The following is a 21718-nucleotide window of genomic DNA, read 5'->3' as shown; positions in this document are numbered from 1 at the left end:
AGTAATGAAAAGACAGATGTTCTGGTTGATGCCCCTAAAAAATGTGGCCATGTGGACATGTAATGTAGGGGTTACCTTTGATCAGTTGCTGTCCTTTGATACCCAAGTAACCAAGCTCTCCAAATCCTGTTTGTTCCACCTAAGAAATATTAGTAAATTCAGATCTATAGTTTCCACAAATGAGCTGGCTCCCTGTAGTACAGGGGTGAGCAATTAATTTTCCCAAAAACTCAAGGAAGGTTGGAAAGGTCAGAGAGTAAAGGTGGGTTTTGAGGCTAGACTTAAAAGTAGAGATAGAGTGCACTCTTTTTTTCTTTTTTTTTTTAATCAAGCGGTAACTGATTCCACAACCGTGGCACAGCAATTGCAAATGTTCTGTCACATTTTTGCTCGAGACATGACCTTAGGACATGTAAGCAATCTGAATTCTAAATTGGACAGGAAGCCAGTGCAGTAAGGTTAGGACTGGAGTGGTAGGCTCTTATTTTTTTAGTGCCAGTTAGCAGTCTCGCTGCTGAATTCTGCACCATCTGCAAATGGTGACACAAATAAAGGGAGTTGCAATAATCCAGATGAGACGCATTACAGCCAACTTACCTCCTGAGCTAAGGTAGCTGTAGCTACCTTGTGAGATGAACTAAATTGCCAGCAAAAGCACATCTAATTTTAGATGGACTGAAGATGATAACCTCAGTTTTGTCACTGTTTGTCACTGAAAGTTATTAGTCATCCAGCCTTTAATATCTTTTATGTTAAATAGAGGCTGTAGAGAATCCTGAGATTAGGTAAAAGGTAAAGCTGTCAGTCATTGACATAGACATGAAAGGAGTTGTTATGTCTTAAAATAATAATACCAAGTGGAAGCAGATACAAACAGAAGAGGACTGGCCCAGAAGAGACCACTGAAGGACCCCACAAGAAACAGGCAGAGGATGAGAAAAAAAAAAGATGAACAGTCACAAGAAAGTCCTGTCCTTAAGACAGGAACTGAACTAGTGAAGAGCTGTACCCTTAACACCAACCCAGCGTTTGAGGCAAGCCAAGAGAATGTTATGAGCCTCGATATCAAAAGCAGTTCTAAGGTCCAACATGATCAGGGCTAAATTACCACTTGAATCTAAGGTGAGTTACAGGTCACTGGTCACTTTTAACAAAGCGGTTTCAGTGCTATGAACAGCATTGAAGCCCAAATGGTTCGAGTATCTCATTTAAGTTCAGGAAAGGCAGCAGTTGTGACATGACCACTTGTTCTATCACTCTTGAAATGAATGACAATGTAGAGATAAGGCACTTAGCATCAACATTTGATTTTTTAAGTAGAGGCTGGATTATAGCTGTCATGATCCAGTAGTGCACTGTAAGCTCGGATAAGTTGAATCTACTTAAAAAACCAAGGTAACTCATTGCCTTAAATTTTTTAAGTAATGAAACAGTCTATTTAACTCAGCCTGTTAAGTAAGCACTACTCCATTTCAATTGAACTAAACTGTATGTTCTAATTAACCAAACTTATATTTTATAGTTCATTAAAAAAAAAGTCTTTTGATCAATCAATTCCCCCTATCCTTTTCATGATTGTGTGGGGGTGGTGGGGCCTGGAGCCTATCCCAGCTGACAAGGCAGTAAGATGCAGGGTACACCCCGTACAGGTCACCAGCCTGTTGCAGGGCTGACACAGACAACCATTCACACCTGTGGGCAATTTAGAGAGACCAATTAACCTGACCCCAGTAACTGCATGTCTTCAGATGGGAGGAAACCCACACAGACACAGGGAGAATACACAAACTCCACACAGCAAGAGTCCCGGTCTAAGGTGGAATTGAACCCAAACTATCAGATAGCTATTCTAGCTGTGAGGCAGCAGTGCTAACTACCACACCACCATGCTGCCCAGTAACACAAATATTTTTTACAGTGTTGAATTGTGTCTGTTTAAAATTTGGTCAATGAACATGATAAAACTCAGCCCTGCTGAATGCTGGTATATTAACATTTACAAATAACATTTGTCCATGGAACAATAAAAAAAACTATACGAGAGAGCGTTGTGAACAAAAACACCAAATGTCTACTATTCCAAACAGCGAGAGGCCTGGGCCAAACCGGAATTGAACCCAGACCTTCTAGATGGCATTCTACCTGTGAGGTAGCACTGCTAACCATCATCCCACCATACAGCTGTGTGTTGATCCAGTCTGTTTAAACTGGTATAAACTAGATTTTTAGCAGGTGCAAAACTTGATGATATTAAGTTTGTTTGAACTCAAACACATGATTACAATAAGATAGACCATCAAAAAGTACAGTCTACTCAGCATTAACAAGTAATGTTCACATTCTAGGCAATTTTAAGTAATATGAACTCAATATTTTTAAGTGGAATCAAAATCTGGGTTTACAGTGTGAGGCAGGCATGAAGCAGAACTCAGAGGTAGAAGAAAACTTAAACACAGCTTTTATTGCTGGCAGGTAACAGGCAGTAACTAAACATAAGAACATGAATACCTGCACAATGCTCTAGACAAGAAATTAAAATACTGTCATTCACTGTATGACAAGCAGCTGTTAAATCTAGTAAAACTAGGATCACATAGTCCCCAGAGTCTGCAGCTGAAAGAATATCATTAAAAACCCTCAGTAGTACAGATTCAGTGACATGAAAAGACTTAAAACCAAACTGAAACATCTGGACTTTAAATCAATTCTTAAAAACCAAAGCCACCCCGCTTCCTCTTCCAATGCATCTTGGGGTGTTGGTATTGGAGAAGTCACATGGAAAGCTTCACCAAAAAAAGGTGAATCTCCAGCTCCAGCCCATGTCTCAATTAAGAACAACAGATGAGACACAAGAAGCAAAACAACACACAGAGAATACCACTCTGAATATAAAAAAAGAAGTGAGACAACTAAAGAGGGGAAAACAGACAAATTAAAGAACTTAACACAGGAGACTTGACACAGGACGAAGGGACACTGAGGGACGAACCAAACACTAAAACAACTGGGAACTAGAAACAAAACTAAGTACACTATAGTACATGTGAAATGAATATAAACCTCAAAGAAACCAGAAATCACAAAAAATTAAATTAACAAAACTTCAAAGTCCAAAAAACAGATCCATGACAAAAACATTGATCACTTGATATTGTACACCTAGCAAAGCACTACAAGATTAGACTGCCTTGACTGTAATGTGCTCTTCTGTAATGGCAGGGCTAAAAAGAAGCAGACCAAGTCAGATATTTTTCCTGTTTTGGTTGTAGCTCCTCCTTAATCATATGTCTACTCTGTATTTTTTTTTGTTGTTGTTTGATTTTTCCAATTCTGCCTAACTAGAATTTTAGTGAGCACATTGTACTTGATCCTTTTCCTATACATCCATACTTTTTCAGCAAAATAAATCTGAAAAGTAAGATATAAAAATGAATAAAGAAAAATAATTAACTGAGATTACGTATCTTTTTCAAAGTGGGATATGGCATTAACATATCTAAATGTGTCCTATAAATATATCCTTTTCTTCTGCCAAACATAAATTGCAGCCCGTTCCCTTAACTGGATTTATTTTCGACCATGATAGTACCTCCTGACCTGCTATTAAGATGGCAAATATTAAGCCAAGTATGTGCAAAACTTGGAAATGAAAGTTAATCCTGGCTATGATCCCAGACTTTCCATTCCTTAAATTATTTATCACTTACTCAATATGTCAAAACTGTAACTTAAAGGTTGTATCTTTTTTTCCTTACAGAAGCACACAAATGGTATTTGTAACAAGCATTTTTCTGCATTAAATTATCTGTACTGGTCAGTCATCCTTAAACTCTCTTCCCAGGAGCGATGTCTGGCATTAACTGAAAATCTGACCATGAATTTTATTTCAGATGTCTGAGACTTTTATGCCCTGTAACTTTACACCAGTGACATTTCAAGACTTCTCCAAATTTAAATCTCATTACTGGCTGTGATATTAAATTAATATGACACACATGAGCTCAGTATAAACTGTATGAACTTAATATGAGTTTACCATCAAGATTCATTGGAATAAATAATCCACAAACCATGCAATACACTGGTGTAAATTACCACTAGAGATTTTGTGGACATTACTGCGGTGCTCAATATTTCTTAGCATAATCACTTTCAGAAATGTATAAACCACATTACATTGGCATTTTCACTTAATAGGGAACAAAGCTCTCTTGACATAAATTAGATGTATTTTCTGTTGTATTAGAGAAGAAGCATTTGAGTTATATATAAATATTCTCGATGCAGTTAAAGTATGAACTAAACTGAACATGCACTTTTAATAAAGCTCTGCAAAATGTTCATTAGATATATAAAAAATGAAACATGATAATTAATTTATTTTTGACCATATCAATATCAAGCATTAAGGTGTCAGAGATTCCTGACCAAATTGAGTGAAGCGCAAATGCTGAAGAGGCAGAGCAGTTGTGTATAAAAGCAGCAGCTCTGGACGATTGCTCTCACTGTCAGGCATCTTAGGCAGGTGAGTACAGTAAAATATTCCTCTACCATATTTCTGTTATTATATGTGTTGATTAATCTTTTAGTGTTCTTTGACATACTTAAAAATCAATGCAAAATTTACACGAATGTATCTTTAATCTTGTTTTTATAGCACCTTGACATACACAGGATACGAAGAAATTTCTGTTTACATCAGCAGAGGTAAATTCCATAAAAAAATTATGGGGTTTAATTGTGGTTTATAGAAAAACAATATGACTTATATTTTGTTCGGTCATATTTTCAGTGTCCATTAAAGTGCCAAAATGAGCACAGACGCGGAGATGGAGCAGTATGGCCCGGCGGCCATTTACCTCCGGAAGCCAGAAAGGGAGAGGATTGAGGCCCAGACTGCTCCATTTGATGCCAAGACGGCCTTCTTTGTGACAGATGCTGATGAGATGTATGTCAAGGGTAAACTTGTCAAGAAGGAGGGTGGTAAAGCCACCGTTGAGACACTAGGAGGAAAGGTAGATGAATAATCTATGTGCTTTATTTATCTGTTTAATATATAGAACCCAAGTGTGAAAGATGACGTTGTGTAACTAATCTTTAATTTCTATCCAGACGGTCACTGTGAAAGAGGATGAAATCCACGCTATGAACCCTCCAAAGTTCGATAAGATTGAGGACATGGCCATGATGACCCACCTTAATGAACCAGCTGTGCTGTTTAACCTCAAAGAGCGTTATGCATCATGGATGATCTACGTAGGTTTTCACTTTGCTGTGCGTGAAATAAACATATCATGCTGCTCTGTACATACTCAAATATAGTTTATCCTCTATAACGACAGACCTACTCTGGGTTGTTCTGCGTTGTCGTCAATCCCTACAAGTGGCTTCCTGTGTATGATGCTACATGTGTAGCAGCATACAGAGGAAAGAAGAGGATTGAGGCTCCACCCCACATCTTCTCCATCTCTGACAATGGCTATCAGGCCATGCTCACTGGTAAGATCAATTTGCAATTAAAACATTCAAATGCAAATTAAAGGCTTACAGTTTATTACAGTAGTCATTCATTTTTATTCAAATAATTAGTTAATAAATGAATTAATCCTTAGCTTGTCTAAGAAATAATGAAAGCAGAACTCATGTGAAGCTTGTATGTTTTTAATTTAGATCGTGAGAACCAGTCTGTCCTGATTACGTGAGTAGAATACAAATCTGTGTGCAGTATAAATATATAGTGTAAACTTTAAAATATCAAAGTTGAAATTTAACAATGTGTCCCCCAGTGGAGAATCTGGTGCAGGAAAGACTGTCAACACCAAACGTGTCATCCAGTACTTTGCAACAATTGCAGCTCTTGGAGCAAAGAAGGCTGAGCCAACACCTGGCAAAATGCAGGTAGACTCATGATTTAGGATCAAACTATTTGTGCCAGGAAAAAATAATTTTTGGAAGTTCAGCTCACATAACTACAATATCTTCTTGCAGGGCTCACTTGAGGATCAGATTGTTGCTGCCAACCCTCTGCTGGAGGCCTACGGCAATGCCAAGACTGTGAGAAATGACAACTCCTCTCGTTTTGTAAGTGACTAAGAGTGAGATAGTGAAAGAGAGACATTTAAGACTTCCTCTCATAAAAGGTAATGCTAATAAAGATCTGCCTCTCCAGGGTAAATTCATCAGGATTCACTTCGGCACTACTGGCAAGCTGAGTTCAGCTGATATTGAAACATGTAAGTTTAATTATTCACTTAAATGGATTGCAGCCACATTAATATATGTGAGCAGGGAACTAGCAAGTGATGTTGATCTGGCAACACTTCCTGGTGTAATGCAGAGCTATTATGATGTGTGTAATTATATGGAGGAACATATTTCTGCTCCACATAACGTTTGTGGTATAAGAAGGTGAAGATCAGGCATTCTGTGACTCAACAATGGTATTATTAAACCAAAATAGAACTGAAAAAGTTCAAAGCACCCCCATGACTGTGTTTGCACAAGCTAAGAAAATGGATGAATGAATGATCCATGCTGTCAGCTTGATATAACATGTTACTCTGTCATCCCTCGTGTCTACACTCTCCAACTGAATCTGTTCTTAGATCTGCTGGAGAAGTCCCGTGTCACCTTCCAGTTGTCTGCTGAGAGGAGCTACCATATCTTCTATCAGCTTATGACTGGCCACAAGCCTGAGCTCCTGGGTATGACAACTTCGATTTTTTATGACATTAACTGAATGTGACTGAATTCAATTAAATTTTATTTGTACAGCACATATTAAAGGCAATAGATTTATATTGCAGTATTATATTTTATACAGCATTATATTTTATATTGTAAGGTGAAAACCATACATTATCAGACAGAAAACACCAACAGACAATGAGACAATTTCTGATGTACAAGCACTTGGCAAAGATGGTAATGAAAAACTTAATTTTGACAAGAAAAAAATCAGACAGGACCAGGCTCAGAGAGGGTCAGCAATTTATCATGATCAGTTTTGTGATGGGGGGAAAGAGAAGAGAGAAAAGGAGAGCACAGAGAGACAAGGAAAAAACTACAGGAGAGAGTAGACCAAATTTGCAGTAGTGGCATACAAACAAATCAGGAGTGAAAAGAGGGGAGTGGAGAAGAAATTCAGTACATCATAGCAAGTCTCCCAGTATCCTGAGCCTACAGAACAGGGGTGTCAAACTCAATCACAGGATGGGCCAAAATTGCAAGTCTAAGCCAAAGAGGATTAACATTTATTGAACAGTCTAAAACTGAAAATATTTAAATCGGCAATACGAACTTGAATGGTCAGAAAACAGCAACTTTTTCTCAATACATTAAATAAAATATAAAAATCATATTTTTCTTCAAAAATAACATCAGGGAAAATGAGAATATTTCAAGCTGCTGAAAATTTGCAGATTTTTTCAGGTAAAAACTGTGATGTGAATTTCTGCACTTCCGAGTCGGAAAAACGCTGCGTAAACTGCGCAGTGTGTCCAGTTTCTCCGCAAAAAGCACAGCTGCAAACATAGCAGTGGAGACCTAGTCTGAATTTCGTTTTTGGCAACATGGAAAGTGGCATAAATTTCTTTTTTGCATCTGTGCCGCTATTCATCATTAATTGAAGAAAATAAGAACAACCCCAGGTTTGTTTTCAGCACTGTAGCCAGGCTGACAAAGAGTCAGAGCTCTGTAGAGCCGAGTATTCCTTTCACGTTAACTAGTAGTGACTTCATGGATTTCTTTACAAATAAAATTTTAGACATTAGAGAAAAAATTATTTATAACCATCTCAAAGATTATTCTTCATGTTCGGCTGCTTTCAGCACTGCTGGTATTTGTTTTGACTCTTTTGCTCCAGTTGATCTTTCTGAGTTAACTTCAATAGTTACTTCCTCCAAACCAGCAACATGTTTATTAGATCCCATTCCTACTAGACTGTTCAAAGAAGTCTTTCCAATTATTGATGCTTCAATCTTAAAAATGATCAATCAGTCTTTATTAGTTGGCTATGTACCACAGACCTTCAAGGTGGCTGTAATTAAACCTCTACTTAAAAAGCCATCACTTGACCCAGCTGCCTTAGCTAATTATAGGCCAATCTCCAACCTTCCTTTTCTCTCAAAGATTCTTGAAAGAGTAGTTGTAAAACAGCTAACTGATCATCTGCAGAGGAACGGTTTACTTGAAGAGTTTCAGTCAGGTTTCAGAATTCATCACAGTACAGAAACAGCATTAGTGAAGGTTACAAATGATCTTCTTACAGCCTCTGACAGTGGACTCATCTCTGTACTTGTCCTGTTGGACCTCAGTGCAGCTTTTGATACTGTTGACCATAACATTTTATTACAGAGATTAGAGCTTGCTATAGGTATTAAAGGTACTGCACTGCAGTGGTTTGAATCATATTTATCTCATAGACTCCAATTTGTTCATGTAAATGGGGAGTCTTCTTCACACACTAAGGTTAATTATGGAGTTCCACAGGGTTCTGTGCTAGGACCAATTTTATTTACATTATACATGCTTCCCTTAGGCAGTATTATTAGAAAGCACTGCATCAATTTTCATTGTTATGCAGATGATACTCAGCTTTACCTATCAATGAAGCCAGATGACACACATCAATTAGTTAAACTGCAGGAATGTCTTAAAGATATTAAGGCCTGGATGACCTCTAATTTCCTGCTTCTAAATTCAGATAAAACTGAAATTCTTGTTCTCGGCCCCACAAATCTTAGAAACATGGTGTCTAACCAGATACTTACTCTGGATGGCATTACATTGGCCTCCAGTAACTCTGTGAGAAATCTTGGAGTCATTTTTGACCAGGATATGTCCTTCAATGCACATATTAAACAAATATGCAGGACCGCTTTTTTGCATTTGCGCAATATTTCTAAAATTAGAAACATCCTGTCTCAGAGTGATGCTGAAAAGCTAATTCATGCATTTATTACTTCTAGGGTGGACTATTGTAATTCATTATTATCAGGCTGTCCTAAAAGCTCCCTGAAAAGCCTTCAGCTGATCCAAAATGCTGCAGCTAGAGTACTGACAGGGACTAGAAAGAGAGAGCAGATTTCTCCCATATTGGCTTCTCTTCATTGGCTCCCTGTTAAATCTAGAATAGAATTTAAAATTCTTCTCCTCACATACAAGGTCTTGAATAATCAGGCACCATCTTATCTCAAAGACCTCATAGTACCATATCACCCCAATAGAGCACTTCGCTCTCAGACTGCTGGCTTACTTGTGGTTCCTAGGATACTTAAGAGTAGAATGGGAGGCAGAGCCTTCAGCTTTCAGGCGCCTCTTCTGTGGAACCAGCTTCCAGCTTGGATTCGGGAGACAGACACCCTCTCTATTTTTAAGATTAGGCTTAAAACTTTCCTTTATGATAAAGCTTATAGTTAGGGCTGGATCAGGTGACCCTGAACCATCCCTTAGTTATGCTGCTATAGGCCTAGTCTGCTGGGGGGTTCACATAATGCACTGTTTCTCATTCACCTTATTTACTTTGTTTATACTCCACTCTGCATTTAATCATTAATTGATATTAATCTCTGGCTCTCTTCCACAGCATGTCTTTCTCTCCCCTCAGCCCAACCGGTCGCGGCAGATGACTGCCCCTCCCTGAGCCTGGTTCTGCTGGAGGTTTCTTCCTGTTAAAAGGGAGTTTTTCCTTTCCACTGTCACCAAGTGCTTGCTCATAGGGGGTCGTTTTGACTGTTGGGTTTTCTCTGTATTATTGTAGGGTCTTTACCCACAATACAAAGCGCCTTGAGGCGACAGTTTGTTGTGATTTGGCGCTATATAAATAAAAAAGAAAAAAAGAAAAAAAAAGGTGCAACTTGACTTGAAAAGCTTTCACTGCGTCATACACGTGCGTAATCACGCGGTCCCGTACCTGAAGCTGCAGGTTTAAAGCATTAAGATGCTTCATTATATTACACAGCCACCTTTCATTCCGGAGCCCTGCTGAGTCTTACCCTTTACTTTCCATGAACTTGATAGATTTCCTCAGGCAGCTCATCGCACCTGTGTGATAAGACACGTCACCAAATTCAGAAGCTATTTCCTCCAGAAAAGACAGAAACTGCCGGTGATTTAAACCTTTGCCTCTTATAAAATTCACTGTCTGTGTTATGTCACGTTCTGTCTTCAGGACATTGCTGCGCAGTTTCCTGGTGTTTGACGCAGTGATGCACTGTCAGCTCACCTGTGCAGGTCTCCCTCTGCATCTTCTCCCACATTGTCGGACCAATCCGCTCTTCTCCCCGCACATCACAGGCAGGGAAAAGAGATAGATGGTTTACCTCCGATGTCAGCGATCAGCTCCTCTCCTGTTTTGAAAATCCCTGTTTTCCACTTTTAGTTTGGCCATTTTTGGGGGGTCAGACTAACTTAAATGTCGCTGTAAAAAGTGCTGACCGATGTTTATATCGACCGATCACTTATCAGTGTGTCACTGGCAACACCGAAAATGGCTTAATGTACAGATCTTGGCCTGCGTGGCAGATGTTGCAGCGCATTGTGGGATTTGTAGTATAAGTGCTGGGAGTGCTATTTACCGGCGGGCCATTAATAATAACCATATGAAATTATCTCGCGGGCAGTATGTAATAAAATTGCAGGCCTTGAGTTTGACACATGTGCTATAGAACCCCTTCATAACTAAAAGATGCTTCATGGTCACCTGGTCCAGTCCTAACTATAAGCTGATTAAAAAAATAAAGTTTTAAGCTGAATATTGAAAGTATAGAGGGTGTCTGTCTCCCAAATCTGACCTGGGAGCCAATTCCACAGGAAAGGAGCCTGATAGATGAAGGATCTGCCTCTTATTCCACTTCTGGGTACATTAAAGGCAATAGCCTGAGAAAATCTCATTCATTTTGGTTATTGTGTTTTACAGAGGCTCTTCTGATTACAACCAACCCCTATGACTACCCAATGATCAGTCAGGGTGAAATCACTGTCAAGAGCATCAATGATGTGGAGGAATTCATTGCAACAGATGTAAAATCATACTTGACTTTGCATTCTTATCCTTAACCATAAATCTCTTTTCATTTTCAGGATATATATTGATTTCATGCTTATGTTTTGCAGACTGCTATTGACATCTTGGGCTTCACTGCTGATGAGAAGATAAACATCTACAAGCTGACCGGTGCTGTGATGCATCATGGCAACATGAAATTCAAGCAGAAGCAGCGTGAGGAGCAGGCTGAACCTGATGGCACTGAGGGTAATGGACAAAAAATATAATTTTCATTGTGAAGGTATCCTGTAGTGGAAAAAACATAATGTAGATTATAGGTTAGATAAAACTTTATTAATCCTTTTAAGAAGATTCTGTCAGGGAAATTAAAGTTCCACTAGCACCTTTTACAGATGATATTGGCCCACAACACAGCAGAAGTCACGATAAACAAACATATGAATAAATAAATAATAAAACAGGCAGGTATTTGTTTATGTTGTGTTGTGGTCAGGCTCCTCCTGCTGCTTCCCCCCGCCCCCTCTGTCCTCTTGTTACCCCCCCACCCCCAAGTTGTACAGTCTGATCATGTGAGGGATGTAGGAGTTTTTCAGTCTGTTAGTCCTACCCTTGGGAAGAAGCAGTCTGTCACTGAACAGGCACCTCTGGTTGCTGATGACAGTGTGCAGAGGGTGACTGGCATCATCCATGATGTCCAGTAGTTTGTCCATAGTCCACTTCTCTGCCACTGTCATGAGAGAGTCCAATTTCATGCCGACCACAGTGCCGATCAACCTAATCGGTTTCTCTAGCCTGGATGTGTCCTTCCTGGATGTGCTGCGTCCACCCCCCCCCCCCCCCCCACCCACACCCCCCAGCACACCACGGTGTAAAACAGGACACTTGCTTTGACAGTGATAAAATGTCTCCAGGAGTTTCCTGCAGATGTTAAAAGACCACAGCCTCCTCAGAAAGTACAATGTGCTCTGTTCCTTTATGTACAGATGATCTGTGTTGCATGTCCAGTCCAGCTTGCTGTGTAACCACAGTGTAGTATGTATTGTGCTTTTTTCTCTTTAGTGGCTGATAAAATCGCATACCTCTTGGGCCTGAACTCCGCTGACATGCTGAAAGCTCTGTGCTACCCAAGAGTCAAAGTCGGCAATGAGATGGTGACCAAAGGTCAGACTGTCCCACAGGTAATTATAGGAAATTTTTTAAAAGATTAGCATTTTGACATATGAACATATATTATTGTATTATTATTATTATTATTATTACTGTGAAAAATAAATTTTAATTCTCTTCTCCTAGGTCAACAATGCTGTCTCGGCTCTGTGTAAATCTATCTATGAGAAAATGTTCTTGTGGATGGTTGTCCGTATCAATGAGATGCTGGACACAAAGCAGCCCAGACAGTTCTTCATTGGAGTGCTGGATATCGCTGGATTTGAGATCTTTGATGTGAGCAGTTGAACAATATCTCAGCACTTTTCAAGTTAAACACTGTCTTGCCATGAAATTAAATACCTTTGTGTAATTACAGTTCAACAGCTTGGAGCAACTCTGCATCAACTTCACCAATGAGAAACTGCAACAGTTCTTCAACCACCACATGTTTGTCCTGGAGCAAGAGGAGTACAAGAAAGAAGGCATTCACTGGGAGTTCATTGACTTTGGTATGGACTTGGCTGCCTGCATTGAGCTTATTGAGAAGGTAAGTAAGTACTCTTGAAGAAATGTACATGTAGGTGCAAATGTTGCCTCCCTTGAAATTTTAATATAATATGAAACTTGTTCTCAGCCAATGGGCATCTTCTCCATCCTTGAAGAGGAGTGCATGTTCCCCAAGGCCTCTGACACAACTTTCAAGAACAAGCTGCATGATCAGCATCTTGGCAAGACCAAGTGCTTTGAGAAGCCAAAGCCTGCAAAGGGCAAGGCTGAGGCCCACTTCTCCCTGGTTCACTATGCCGGTACAGTGGACTATAATATCACTGGCTGGCTGGACAAGAACAAGGACCCACTGAATGACTCAGTTGTTCAGCTCTACCAGAAGTCTTCAAACAAACTGTTGTGCTTACTGTATGTAGCCCATGCTGGAGCTGAGGGTAAGACATAAGAGTGAATTGAGTAATCAAAAAACTCCAGTATCCAGTACAGATGATATAACTATGATGTGCATACTGCAGACTAATATCTATAGTGTGAAAAATGCACACATTTGTAAAAAGGCATTTCTAATAAATGACTCATATATTATTTTCTTTTAAAGCTACAAGACAGTGACTGAAATAAGGTTTACTGTAAGGGATGTAATCACTGTGTATTTTGATATTTTAGATGAGGAACATTTAGTTTATATTCAGGGGTATAAAACTGCCTGTTACACTTTTTTAAGACACCTGAATTTTGTCATTCATCAAACACTACACTACACCTTTACAATATTTATTCAGTCTCACTAATCAAATTCACTGTTTCTGAAAACAGAGGCTGGTGGTGGCAAAAAGGGTGGTAAGAAGAAGGGTGGTTCCTTCCAGACTGTGTCTGCTCTTTTCAGAGTATGTATATATTTATATTTTACAAAAACAACTTAAAAATCTATGTTTAAATATTGTTAACATATTATCTAATGATGCTGATCTACAGGAGAATCTGGGCAAGCTGATGACCAACTTAAGGAGCACTCATCCTCACTTTGTCCGTTGCCTGATTCCCAATGAGACAAAGACCCCAGGTAAAAAGGAAACAAGTGTACTAACTGCACTAAGTGTTACAGAGTGATGCAAAGACAGATATGAATTTATATAAATTTCTGACTCTCAGGTCTTATGGAGAACTACCTGGTCATCCACCAGCTGAGGTGTAATGGTGTACTGGAGGGCATCAGAATCTGCAGAAAGGGTTTCCCCAGCAGAATCCTCTATGGTGACTTTAAGCAGAGGTGACAATTTCAGTTTAGGAGGAATAGATTTGTTTAAGTTGATGTGAAAAACTATTATGGAGAACATCATAATAAAAGCTGAAATGCCAATGAGTAAAACCATAATTCTCTCTCACAGATACAAAGTACTGAATGCCAGTGTCATCCCAGAGGGACAGTTCATTGACAACAAGAAAGCTTCAGAGAAGCTGCTTGGCTCCATTGATGTGGATCACACACAGTACATGTTTGGGCACACTAAGGTACATTTCAATATATTTATAGGCATAAAGAGTGTCCATTTGCACTCCATTACATTATTATTTATGCATTTATTTGTTACATGATAAAATAGGTGTTCTTCAAAGCTGGTCTGCTGGGTACCCTTGAGGAGATGAGAGATGAGAAACTGGCTGAGCTGGTGACCATGACTCAGGCTCTCTGCAGAGGATACGTCATGAGGAAAGAGTTTGTTAAGATGATGCAGAGGAGGTAACATTATCATACACAAGTGTTCTAATTTGGATCACCTTTGTTACAATAAGAGCACACTACACTCAAAGTAATGCCTTCATGTTTGGTTTTTAGAGAATCTATCTACTCCATCCAGTACAACATCCGTTCATTCATGAATGTCAAGAACTGGCCATGGCTGAAACTGTACTTCAAGATCAAGCCTCTTCTGAAGAGTGCTGAGACTGAGAAGGAGCTCCAGAACATGAAGGAGAACTATGAGAAGATGCAGACAGACCTGGCTGCTGCCCTGGCCAAGAAGAAGGAACTGGAGGAGAAGATGGTGAGCCTGCTGCAGGAGAAGAATGACCTGCAACTTCAAGTGGCTGCAGTAAGTAGAAACAAAACTGTGACTCTATAACATCTATAGTTCATGTATGTGGCTTAGATATAAAAAGGCCACATGGGTGTCTCATCCTCTGATTGTGTATGTGCCATAACAAAACTAATTTTACTGAATTAATAATTCAATATACACAAAAACACTAAATAAGATATAATTGTCTGTTCAACATGTATTATAGGAAGTTGAGAATCTCTCTGATGCTGAGGAAAGGTGTGAGGGGCTCATTAAGAGCAAGATCCAGCTGGAGGCCAAACTCAAAGAGACAAGTGAGAGACTGGAGGATGAAGAGGAAGTCAATGCTGAGCTGACTGCCAAGAAGAGGAAGCTGGAGGATGAATGTTCTGAGCTGAAGAAGGACATTGATGACTTGGAGCTCACCTTGGCCAAAGTGGAGAAGGAGAAGCATGCCACAGAAAACAAGGTTCAGTTCATGTTCATAGGCTTTCTTGCGGCCTTATAGGCCACTTGAAGTTTCCAAATATTTATCAGATATTTTTCATATTTAATCAATATTTCAGGTGAAAAACCTGACAGAGGAGATGGCATCTCAAGATGAATCAATTGCTAAGTTAACAAAGGAGAAGAAAGCTCTCCAAGAGGCCCATCAGCAAACACTGGATGATCTCCAGGCAGAGGAGGACAAAGTCAACACTCTGACCAAAGCCAAGACAAAGCTGGAACAGCAAGTTGATGATGTAAGAAAACTATTATCATGATGCTTTTGTTTTTTTAACTGAAAAGACTGTTGGTACTGAATTATTGTCTTTCAAACCACTCAAATCAACTGTCATTGTCTTGCAGCTTGAGGGCTCACTGGAGCAAGAGAAGAAGCTCCGCATGGACCTTGAGAGAGCCAAGAGGAAGCTTGAGGGAGATCTGAAACTGGCCCAGGAATCCATAATGGATCTGGAGAATGACAAGCAGCAATCGGATGAGAAAATCAAGAAGTAGGAGTTGTTTATTATTGTTAATAATGCTCTTTTCACACATTGCACTCCAACAATCATATTGACTGTGATGGTAAAACCTCTCTTGGTTTCTGCATCAAGGAAAGACTTTGAAATCAGCCAGCTTCTCAGCAAGATTGAGGATGAACAATCCCTTGGTGCTCAACTTCAAAAGAAGATCAAGGAACTTCAGGTATCACTAATCATTATTGATTGATATTGTTCATTATTAAAAACATGTTTCTGTGTAGGTTCCAGGTGATTGCCCTATTAATATTAAACTTCAATCTAGGCTCGTATTGAGGAGCTGGAAGAGGAGATTGAGGCTGAGAGGGCTGCTCGGGCTAAAGTAGAGAAGCAGAGAGCTGACCTCTCCCGAGAGCTTGAGGAGATCAGCGAGAGGCTCGAGGAAGCTGGTGGAGCAACAGCCGCTCAGATTGAGATGAACAAGAAGCGAGAGGCTGAGTTCCAGAAACTGCGTCGCGATCTTGAAGAATCAACTCTGCAGCATGAAGCCACAGCAGCAGCTCTCCGCAAGAAGCAGGCTGACAGCGTTGCAGAGCTGGGAGAGCAGATTGACAACCTCCAGCGTGTCAAGCAGAAGCTGGAGAAGGAGAAGAGCGAGTACAAGATGGAGATTGATGACCTCACCAGCAACATGGAGGCTGTTGCTAAAGCAAAGGTGTGGACATTGCTTATAAACAACAGAGTTCTCGTCTTTCACATTTCAGGACTTTAAAAGCAGATATTAATGAACTTTTAACATGGACATAATCATACTTATTATGACAAAGCTTTATTTATCCCAGATTTGAGGAAAAATTCAAATTTAATGTACAAATGTTAACTTCTATATTTAAATGTTATAAATCTTGTTTCTAAATAAAACATAAAATTGTTGACAGGGCAACTTGGAGAAAATGTGCAGGACCGTTGAGGATCAGCTAAGTGAGCTCAAAGCCAAAAACGATGAGAATGTTCGCCAACTGAATGACGTTAATGCACAGAGAGCAAGACTTCAGACAGAGAATGGTAAGTGACAAACAATACACTCAATCTGAGAATTTTGTGTATCTTCATTTTGTTTTCTCTTTATGTGCACTTTAAGAAATTAGTGCAGTAAAAACAAGTGCAACATATATAGATGTAAAATGTAAAATGTGACATGATTTTTGGATGCAAATCATAATGTGATATTTAGACTCCCCATATACCAGTTTCAATTCCTAAATGTTGCAAATACAACAAAAGCAGTAGAATTTTAAGTGGAATTTTAAAGACAAAAGACAGTTTATGAAATTTTACCTTATTTTGACCTTAAAGAAGCGGTCAATGGTCCAAGGTGACATGATATTTAGAATCCCCATATATTATTTCCTATATGCCTAAATGTTGTCAATACAAACAATGGAAGAAAGAAATATATTTCAAAATATCTCTGTATAGCATTGCTATCACTTTGACCATCAGATCAATCTATTGACCTTGAAGGAGAGGTCAGAGGTCAAATGTGACATTACAGTTTTATAATGTCTTTACATGCCACTTTCTATGTGTTCACAATACACACCAAACTTGTAAGAATCAGTTTCTAAGTTATTAGGCTTTTTGTCCATTTTCAACCAATAAGTCATTAAGTTGACCTTGAAGAGCTTGGTGGATGTAAGCCAAATTTTAATGGATTGTTAACATGACCCCACTCTACACCCTTACACTGTTGCATCAGAATTCATTACAAACTTTTTGAGGTATCGTGTTTACAGACATAATGAATGACATGCATGCAAATGCTACCAAAAACAGAAATACTAGTAAAATACTAGTAAAATACCAGTACAAAGACTGATAAAAAAAATACTAGTCTGTTGGTGGGTTCATCAGGTTTACACAATTTAATATTTTGGTCACATAGAGGTGACCTAAAACTCCAACCAATAGGGAACATAAAGCTCAGCTTAATACCTGTGTGTTAATTACAGGTGAGTTTTCTCGTCAGCTTGAGGAGAAAGAAGCTCTTGTTTCTCAGCTCACAAGAGGCAAGCAGGCCTTCACTCAGCAGATTGAGGAGCTGAAGAGACATGTTGAGGAGGAAGTGAAGGTTTGAACTGTTTATATCTTCTTTAATGTAATTGCACTTACTAACTAAATTATAAAATTTTTAAACAATCACCATAAACATTTTCTCATGCAAAATTCATTCCATCATTAAAATTGTCCATCTGACATTGATTGTGTGTTCAAAAGGCCAAGAACGCCCTGGCTCATGCTGTTCAGTCAGCACGCCATGACTGTGATCTGCTCAGAGAGCAGTTTGAGGAGGAGCAGGAGGCCAAAGCTGAGTTACAGCGAGGAATGTCCAAGGCCAACAGTGAGGTGGCTCAGTGGAGATCCAAATATGAGACTGATGCTATCCAGCGCACTGAGGAACTGGAGGAGGCCAAGTAAGTCATGATCTTTTCATTGTTTAAGCTTGTTTCTTTCAAATGTTTTGATTTTTAACAAATACAAAAATCTTTTGACAACAGGAAAAAGCTTGCCCAGCGCCTGCAGGAGGCTGAGGAGTCCATTGAGGCTGTCAACTCCAAGTGTGCCTCTTTGGAGAAGACCAAGCAGAGGCTGCAGGGTGAGGTGGAGGACCTCATGATTGATGTGGAGAGAGCTAATGCTCTGGCTGCCAACCTTGACAAGAAGCAGAGGAACTTTGATAAGGTAAAGTTTTAAACAAAACCAGTATCATCAGAAGAGGGAAACACCCATAATAACTAATTATTTCATGAATCTATATAAATATAGGTGCTGGCTGAATGGAAACAGAAGTATGAGGAGGGTCAGGCAGAGCTGGAAGGAGCCCAAAAAGAAGCTCGGTCTCTCAGCACTGAATTGTTCAAGATGAAGAACTCATATGAAGAGGCTCTGGATCACCTGGAGACCATGAAGAGAGAGAACAAGAACCTGCAGCGTAAGTTTAGCTTGCTATAGCTCATATGCATATGATACTAATATTGTGACATCTATTGGTATGATTTCTTTTGTTTGCATATATCATCTGTTAGTATTCTAACTCTTGGCTGTGTTTGCTCTGTAGAGGAGATCTCAGATCTGACTGAGCAGATTGGTGAGACTGGAAAGAGCATCCATGAGCTGGAAAAAGCCAAGAAGACTGTTGAGACTGAGAAGTCTGAAATCCAGACAGCACTGGAGGAAGCTGAGGTAATGGATTTTATAAAAGCTGATTTTGTTTGTTATGAAATAAATAATGACACCTTTTGTTCAGTATTTGTTTTAATTGCATTTTTTAACATGACTATTTAAATGATTTAAAGGGCACTCTGGAGCATGAGGAGGCCAAGATTCTTCGTGTTCAGCTTGAGCTCAACCAGGTCAAAAGTGAGATTGACAGGAAGCTGGCAGAGAAGGATGAGGAGATGGAGCAGATCAAGAGGAACAGCCAGAGGGTGATTGACTCCATGCAGAGCACTCTTGATGCTGAGGTCAGGAGCAGGAATGATGCCCTGAGAGTCAAGAAGAAGATGGAGGGAGATCTGAATGAGATGGAGATTCAGCTGAGCCATGCCAACAGGCAGGCTGCTGAGGCCCAGAAACAACTGAGGAATGTCCAGGGACAACTTAAGGTGAGTTTGTAGATCATCTGGTTTAAAAGGAAAAAAACGAAGAGATTACAATGTTAATTGTTCTTTTTGTTTGCTTCTTATCAGGATGCCCAGCTGCACCTTGATGATGCTGTCAGAGGACAGGAAGACATGAGGGAGCAGGTCGCCATGGTGGAGCGCAGAAATGGTCTGATGGTTGCTGAGATCGAGGAGCTGAGAGTCGCTCTGGAGCAGACAGAGAGAGGACGCAAAGTGGCTGAGCAGGAGTTGGTAGATGCCAGTGAGCGTGTTGGACTGCTTCACTCTCAGGTTGGTATTCATTACTATACAAGACCTTTGTGACATCAGAAACTGAGAATCACATCATTAAAATATTGTCGTCCTATTCAGAACACCAGCCTTTTGAACACCAAGAAGAAGCTGGAGGCTGACCTTGTCCAAGTTCAGGGTGAGGTGGATGATGCAGTTCAAGAAGCAAGAAATGCTGAGGACAAAGCCAAAAAGGCTATCACTGATGTAAGTTATTACTTTACGAGCCTTCTTTTCTAAGCAAGATTCTTGTTCATGCTTGATCAATAACGGCAAAACTGCCCAACATTTTAGGCTGCCATGATGGCTGAGGAGCTGAAGAAGGAGCAGGACACCAGTGCTCACCTGGAAAGAATGAAGAAGAACCTGGAGGTCACAGTCAAGGACCTACAGCACCGTCTGGATGAGGCAGAGAACCTCGCCATGAAGGGTGGCAAGAAGCAGCTCCAGAAACTGGAGTCCAGGGTATGAACTGTATATAAAGTTTAACAATTATTTAAGTATAAGAAAAAAAATTGATTTCATTATCTGTACTCTCATATTTATTTAAAACTGATTATTTGTCATGGCATTAAAGGTGCGTGAACTGGAAACTGAACTTGAAGCTGAGCAGAGACGTGGAGCTGATGCTGTTAAAGGAGTCCGCAAATATGAGAGGAGAGTGAAGGAGCTCACCTACCAGGTAATTACACATTGATCTAAATATTCACAGGTTCCTAAATTCTTTCTTCTCTTGCCATCAGTAACAGTTTGTTATCTATGTAGACTGAGGAGGACAAGAAGAATGTGATCAGACTTCAGGATCTGGTGGACAAGCTGCAGCTCAAAGTCAAGGCTTACAAGAGACAGGCTGAGGAGGCTGTGAGTAAAATGTTGTGTGATTTTACAGATGGGAAGCACAACTTCCTTAAACAAATCTACCATATATGATCAGATATTAAAAAAAAAAAAAAAAAAAAAAATCCAACATACTGTAACACTGAACAGGAGGAACAGGCCAACACCCACCTGTCCAGACTGAGAAAGGTCCAGCATGAGATGGAGGAAGCTCAGGAGCGTGCTGACATTGCTGAATCTCAGGTCAACAAACTCAGAGCAAAGAGTCGTGATGTTGGAAAGGTAATTTATGTAAACACATTTTACACAAAATATTACTTTGTTCACTGCTGTTGTTTGATAGAAGATCTTTATATTATTCTTTGCTCTGGATTGAAGATAGAAGATAGTGTAGATACTTGTGCAAAACTACATGGAATAAATTGTTTAAATGTTGTTAATAATCTATGTGTTTAATAATTGTATTTTTCTTTTTTTTTTCCAGGGTGAAAGTGCTGAATAAGAGACATCCTTTTGGAACCTTTTGACAGTGTTCATAAAATATGAACTACCTGTTGGATTGTCTGCTTATGATTTATTAATTCAATAAACTTGTTCATTATGATTTGATGATGTTTATTCAGTACAATTTACTCTCTATTCTACAAAAGTTGCACTGGGAAATGCAATGTTCAACACAGTAGTTTTCCTAGAATAATCATGATTCATACCTACAGGACATTGTCCTGTCAAATGACACTTCATCCGGTTATCACTAATGCTGAGTTGCTAGCATGCTAGCATCAGCATCAGTGATAATTGGGTTATTCAACATTTTTTTTCTTTAACCATTAAAAATTGATTTCAGTATTAGACAACATATGAATTAAATATTTTATTTGTAAATGTTTTTAATGGACTTACAAACACAGACATCATATATTGACAATGGAAAAGAACCTACAGGACATTTTCCTGTCAAATGGGGACGCACTTCTGCTGAGTGTTCCTCTTAGCTTTTGGCATTAGTGAAAGCAGGGTTTGCTTAACCTTTAAAAGGAACAACAGTTCACAGAAACTAAAAAAATGTAAACATAAATGCATCATAATGAACAAAATATTCATTCAGAACCACAATTATTCTTGTTGTCACATCAACTAAACAAATGGTTGGATAACACAAACTTTCAACATTTTTTTCCTTACCCATTAAAAAATGCTTCCAATATTACACATACAGTAGTATAAATTAGTATTTTATTT

General features: G+C 39.3%; 2 protein-coding genes across 2 annotated transcripts in view; both read left to right on the top strand.

Annotated features, from left to right (window-relative positions):
• Positions 1–4810: 4810 nt before the first annotated feature.
• On the top strand, positions 4811–20997 carry LOC115784096 (myosin heavy chain, fast skeletal muscle-like). Its single transcript, XM_030735181.1, has 39 exons — positions 4811–5015; positions 5113–5256; positions 5343–5499; positions 5671–5698; positions 5787–5898; positions 5989–6081; positions 6170–6233; positions 6606–6704; positions 10919–11022; positions 11116–11254; positions 12068–12186; positions 12302–12451; positions 12534–12704; positions 12792–13098; positions 13481–13551; positions 13640–13727; positions 13817–13934; positions 14053–14176; positions 14269–14405; positions 14502–14757; positions 14951–15193; positions 15291–15467; positions 15574–15719; positions 15822–15912; positions 16012–16401; positions 16625–16751; positions 17699–17817; positions 17964–18160; positions 18245–18428; positions 18513–18678; positions 18805–18929; positions 19043–19351; positions 19436–19639; positions 19721–19846; positions 19934–20104; positions 20217–20321; positions 20405–20500; positions 20627–20758; positions 20961–20997. The coding sequence occupies exons 1-39, from the start codon at positions 4812–4814 to the stop codon at positions 20976–20978; spliced, it is 5811 nt and encodes a 1936-aa protein (XP_030591041.1). The 5' UTR covers position 4811; the 3' UTR covers positions 20979–20997.
• LOC115784095 (myosin heavy chain, fast skeletal muscle-like) overlaps positions 4889–21718 on the top strand; it is a 43727-nt gene continuing 26897 nt past the window's right edge. The window contains exon 1 of the mRNA XM_030735180.1: positions 4889–4935. The gene's annotated coding sequence lies outside the window, so the exon portion shown is untranslated. The remainder of the gene's footprint in view (positions 4936–21718) is intronic.

Source organism: Archocentrus centrarchus, chromosome 8 (genome assembly GCF_007364275.1).
Source record: "Archocentrus centrarchus isolate MPI-CPG fArcCen1 chromosome 8, fArcCen1, whole genome shotgun sequence".
NCBI lineage: Eukaryota > Metazoa > Chordata > Actinopteri > Cichliformes > Cichlidae > Archocentrus > Archocentrus centrarchus.
Note: the sequence above shows the minus strand (reverse complement) of the source record. Positions and strands in the feature narration are given on the sequence as shown.